This window comes from Acanthopagrus latus, chromosome 21 (genome assembly GCF_904848185.1).
Source record: "Acanthopagrus latus isolate v.2019 chromosome 21, fAcaLat1.1, whole genome shotgun sequence".
Taxonomy (NCBI): domain Eukaryota; kingdom Metazoa; phylum Chordata; class Actinopteri; order Spariformes; family Sparidae; genus Acanthopagrus; species Acanthopagrus latus.
Genome location: NC_051059.1, coordinates 24,667,905 through 24,673,803, shown reverse-complemented (window position 1 = coordinate 24,673,803; position 5,899 = coordinate 24,667,905). Strand labels below are relative to the sequence as shown.

Sequence of the window (5,899 nt, the reverse complement as noted above, 5' to 3'; positions counted from 1 at the left end):
GGAACTAATTAGTTCTGATTAAACCTGAGCATCGGAAACAAGCCGCCCGTCTGCCAAACTGTCTCAGCTCCATTTGAAGCTAATGAATCCAATAAGAAGTGTGAATGACTTTAATTAGTGGCATCGCAATCTGCCCGTGTTAGCTTATTTTCTTTAGCTCGGAAACTGTTTACAGACACACACACACACACACACACACACACACACACCGTCATGTTTGTGGGGCCCAGTGGTGCGTCGCAGTAATCGGCGGCCCAGCATGCTCTGAGTGAAACACTGGCACCAGCGTTAGGACAAGCAGCCCCCGCCTTCTCTTACACCAAGACGACCCCCCACTGTGGGCTAACAAGAACACATTAACCTCTCTTACCACACACACACACACACACACAGACACACAAACACACACACACGAAGACATATTTCCACACGTAAGCATGCCGACACATTTTCTCTCTGAGGCCTCATGCACAGGTTCTCTGTTCTCCGAATGAGAGGGAGAATGATTCAGACTCCCTGGTCGCTCTCAGAGCCATTTCCTGATAAATGATTGATAACATTGGTGTTTCATAAACTTTGCAGCTCAGTGAACCACCAACAGCTTCACTTATCACGGCTGCAGATCTGTTTGTCCTCCTGCTTTTACAACAACATGTTTTACACACAGCAGAGGGACCAGAACAAAGACTGTGAAAGTATAGATTTAAAAAAATATATTAAATACTTATCTTAGAAGTTTTTCTTTCATAATTAACTTTTCAATCTCAAGCAACCCAGAGATAAGTTGCAGTATTTTGCATTCAGAGAAACTTGATGAATCAATGTTTGTTTCAGGCAGTTTGCAGTTATTAGTGTTTTATAGACATTTCTGGTGTTGACACTTGACTTTGTTCTGTTTTTAACCTGTTGCAGCGACAGTTCTTATAATATTCTTCAGTTAACAATTAGACATTTTAGATCACAAACACAACAAGGTGCAGACTGATGTGAACTTCAGTACAAGTCTACCAGCAGTGACATGCCTGAAGTCTGAACACGAGAATTTCAATGAAAAATTAACTACAAGTAATGATAGTAATTGTACGCATAAGCACTTTTCAGACTTAAGTACAAAGTGCTTTCAGGTTCAAATATTTCCAGAATAAGTAAGAGCAGACCGAGTCAGGGTTAATAAAGAACAGTATCTTTTTATTTATTTCAAGAAGTTAAATTTCAACCAATGAATCAACTGTGAAAGTTGATAATAACCAGCTGAATACAGAAATGGTATCGTGACCAACGGCTGCAACACAATCATTTATTTCAAGAACACGAATCCATTAAATTAAACACAGATTAGTTTTAATAGTGCAACAGATTTAAAAGACTCATATATAAAATACTCAAATATTTCTTTATACATTTTGCTTTTTTTTAAAAAAAAAAAAAGCTCCTCTTAATGTAGAAACATAATTAATTCTAAGTAATGAGATTTTAATAAAAACAATAATGTCTCAATATATTTTCTGTTAGCAACACAGAAAAAAATCTAAATCTTATCAAGCTTATTTGTGTCATTTCCTGTTGAATTCCTCTCATTACACTTGATATGAAACTGAATCACCTAGAAAGTAACATTTCAGCGACATAACCAGACAACTGGACCATTTTCACTTGTTCCATCATCAGATTTATTCATTTCTTACATATTGTAAGACAGAAACAGCTGATTTTCTTATTGATTCTTATTTATTTTTTAAGTTACATATTTTCCAGTATATGAACAGAGAAAACTCAAAGTAATATGTGATGAATAAATAAAGTAGAAAGTAAAGTATGACCTCCACTCATTTTTAGTATTTATTGTTTCCCTTTATTTGTGTCAGTGATGCTGAGATGCGTTCAGGTGCATCATGTTACACATCTAGTCCACTAATATACACATCCACTAATATAAGTTGGAGGTATTCATGTTAGTTTTCCCTCCACAGTCTGCATCCTTAATTACATTCCTCCCTAATGTCTCCATTGTATGATAACTACCTCTGCTAACTTGTTTGTTAAGGGCAGTGTGTGTGTGTGTGTGTGTGTGTGTGTGTGTGTGTGTGTGTGTGTGTGTGTGTGTGTGTGTGTGTGTGTGTGTGTGTGTCGGGGGGGTAAACAGAGACAAAGTGATTATAACCCTTCCTCCAGGGTGAACATTTTAAACAAACACCTATAGAAGGAACCCCCTGATTGACTTGACTCTCCCTCCCCGCCCCGCTGGGGGAGTGTCTCCGCCCTCCTCCCGTATAAATGCAAACGTACCCAGCAGCTACAGAGCATGCAGAGAGAGGCACGGTGCTGCACCGACACAAAGGGAGCGAGAGGAGACTAGCAGTATCCCAGCCTGTGTGAAAATAACGCGCTTGCATTTTTTGGGGGGGAGAGGATATTACAGACGCTTCGCAGCATCACCAAACTGTAGCATGAGTTCAGCAGCATCTCTGGATTAATCGGACCTGCAGCCGACTTGCAGAGCGCAAGTTCGCTGGCACTTTTGTCGAGGAAGAATCGCGCACAGGAGAGGGGGAGAAAAAACGACAACGATGGAGAGGAGCATCCCGGGATGGTGCGTGCTGTTTGCGCTCGTCCTGCACGGATCGGGCTGCATGGCGGCCAAGGAGCTCCAGTGCCAGGAGATCTCCGTGCCTCTGTGCAGAGGAATCGGCTACAATTACACCTACATGCCCAACCAGTTCAACCACGACACGCAGGACGAGGCCGGCCTGGAGGTGCACCAGTTCTGGCCGCTGGTGGAGATAAAGTGCTCGCCGGACTTGCGGTTCTTCCTCTGCAGCATGTACACGCCGATCTGCCTGGAGGACTACAAGAAGCCTCTGCCGCCGTGCAGGAGCGTGTGTGAGCGGGCCAAGGCTGGCTGCGCTCCGCTCATGAGGCAGTACGGCTTCCCGTGGCCGGACAGGATGAGGTGCGACCTGCTGCCCGAGCAGGGCAACCAGGACACCCTGTGCATGGACTACAACCGGAGCCAGACCACCACCGCGTCCCCAGTGGTGGCGAAGCCGACCAACCGGCCCCTGAAGCCGTACAGGAAGAAGACCAGCTACGGTCGCGTCATCCCGGGGAAACACAATCCGGCAGCGTCCCAGTGTGAGCCGGGATGCTTCTGCCGTGCGCCCATGGTGCCGGTGACCAGCGACGGGCACCCGCTGCACAACCGCGTCAAGACGGGACAGATCCTGAACTGCGCCGTGCCGTGCCACAACCCCTACTTCACCCAGGAAGAGAGGACTTTTACCGCCTTCTGGATCGGCCTGTGGTCCGTCCTGTGTTTCATCTCCACTTTCGCGACCGTGGCGACTTTTCTAATCGACATGGAGAGGTTTAAGTACCCGGAGCGCCCCATCATCTTCCTCTCCGCCTGCTACATGTTTGTGTCCGTCGGGTACATCGTCAGGCTGATCGCCGGACACGAGGAGGTGGCCTGCAACCGGGAGAACGGCGCAGAGCACATCCACTATGAAACCACCGGCCCCGCGCTCTGCACCATCGTCTTCCTGCTCATCTACTTCTTCGGCATGGCGAGCTCGATCTGGTGGGTGATTCTGTCCCTCACTTGGTTCCTCGCCGCAGGTATGAAGTGGGGGAACGAGGCCATCGCCAGTTACGCACAGTACTTCCACTTGGCCGCCTGGCTCATCCCCAGCATGAAATCCATAGCGGTGCTGGCTCTGAGCTCTGTGGACGGAGACTCTGTGGCCGGGATCTGCTACGTGGGCAACCAGAATTTGGATAACCTGCGCGGGTTCGTGCTGGCACCGCTGGTTATCTACCTGTTCATCGGCACCATGTTTCTGCTGGCCGGGTTCGTCTCGCTCTTCAGAATCAGGAGTGTCATTAAGCAAGGTGGCACTAAAACCGATAAACTGGAGAGGCTGATGATCCGGATAGGGGTCTTCACGGTCTTGTACACCGTCCCAGCCACTGTCATAGTGGCGTGTTACTTTTACGAGCAGCACAACAGGCAGACGTGGGAAATTACGCACAACTGCACGTGCTTGACGGACCCGAACAGGCAGAGGCCGGACTACGCTGTGTTCATGCTCAAGTACTTTATGTGCCTCCTGGTGGGGATCACCTCAGGAGCCTGGATCTGGTCCGGGAAAACCTTGGACTCCTGGAGGACTTTCTGCACGCGGTGCTGCTGGGGGAGTAAAGCCTCGGCGGGCTCCATGTACAGTGACGTGAGCACCGGACTGACTTGGAGGTCCGGGACTGCCAGCTCCGTCTCCTGCCCCAAACAGATGCCACTGTCCCGGGTATGAACACAGAGGGAGGGAGGGGATCTTATGTCATCTGACACTAAAGACTTTTAAAAAGAAACCAGCGCGTGTGAGCTCTTTTGCGGACAAAGACTGACTTTTAAATGTTTTTATAGGGTTTAAAAATGAGTCAAGGTGAGTCACCAAACTGCCAATTTTTTTTTTAAAGATGAAGCCTTGCTCATGAGCACTCCAACAATGTGAACTTTATTTGGATTTGTGGTCATTTTTCTGCTTCTAAAAAAAAAAAAAAAAAAAAAAAGTTTCTTCTTATGGAAAGTGCTCCTTCCTGCCTTATCCAAATGACGTCCACTGGGGGGGTTTGAATAGGGGGGTGGGGTAGGGTGGTATAGGGGAGGGGGGGGGGGGACTAACTGTGTTGGGATTGTCCATCAGCGTGTTGTAATTAGCACATTAATGAGCGCCTAATGGCTTCTCTTTAAATAATGAGACTGTCAGCAGCAGAACAATGTACCTGGCACGAAGAATGCGGAGTCTTATCGGGGCTTAATTGAATGCGCACAGCTGACAAGATCCCCCTCGTCGATAGGTGACATGGTAAAGCTGAGGCTCCTCTTCTTCTTCTTCTTCTTCTTCTTCTTCTTCTTCTTCTTCTTCTTCTTCCTCGTCTTACTGTAAAGAACCACCGTGTCTTAAAAAACACAAGATTCACAATGAGACTGCTCTGCTGGACTGTTTTTCTTTTCTTTTCTTCTCCTCTACATGATGGATTTACACGAATCAATGCCTTAATTAACTGTCTCATACGGGTTGCATTAGCGCGTAAAAGTGTATTTATATAATTATTGGTGTACATATATTGTACATTTTGTATATGAAATTTTACGAGATTGTAAATATGTATAATTTACACTTTGATAGAAGATTTTATTTTGAGAATAAAACAACTTTTATTGAATTTTTGTTGTTTTCGTCTTTGGTCATTGTCGCCAGAACTTTGCTTGTGAGGTTGGACACTGTGCGATGATTTGAAGATGTTGTGATTCATGATTAAAAAAAAAAAAAAAAAAAACACATACACAATGTTAAACCTGATATTCTGTTTGGTGTGTTGGCGCACACAAGCAGATACAAATCTCAGCATCTCTGTGCGTAATGGCGGGTTTCTGACAGTTAAAGATGCATTTAGAGTGAACTTAAAGTTGTAATTGGAGCCTGACGGGACACATAAGCTTTCTTTAAAAATCTCGCTGGTGTTGCAGAGTCGCACGCTGTGAGACGCAGGGGGCAACATCGGCACGGCGGTGGGGGGGAACCACAGGTGGTCTTCTCAGTGTGATGCCCCTCTGCGCTTAAGTCCTGTTATTAACTCTTGACTTTTGTGCTCTGTTAAACCCCTGATCCGGGATAAATATGGCACAGTTTTACTTCATCCTCTTTTACACATTTAGGGGTCAATTAACCTCACCAATAAGTCTTTTGGAATAGATGGATCAGTGCTAGTTTAGGGAGATAACTGATCCCCTTCCAACATAAATAATCAAGTAGTTTTTGTTAAAAATCAGGGAAATTCTTCTGACCACGGCGGTTAAATTTCTGCAACAGTTTAAACATTGTAGAGAAAACATCTGCCT

The 5,899-nt window shown here is 45.8% G+C and overlaps 1 protein-coding gene across 1 annotated transcript; it reads left to right on the top strand.

Annotated features, from left to right (window-relative positions):
* The first annotated feature begins 2,286 nt into the window (after window positions 1-2,286).
* On the top strand, window positions 2,287-4,566 carry LOC119011664 (frizzled-8-like). Its single transcript, XM_037084981.1, has one exon. The coding sequence runs from the start codon at window positions 2,568-2,570 to the stop codon at window positions 4,305-4,307; it is 1,740 nt and encodes a 579-aa protein (XP_036940876.1). The 5' UTR covers window positions 2,287-2,567; the 3' UTR covers window positions 4,308-4,566.
* Window positions 4,567-5,899: the final 1,333 nt, after the last annotated feature.

Bases quoted from the DNA above. Each gene is read 5' to 3' on its own strand.
- LOC119011664 (XM_037084981.1), top strand. From the start codon at position 2,568: ATGGAGAGGAGCATCCCGGGATGGTGCGTGCTGTTTGCGCTCGTCCTG.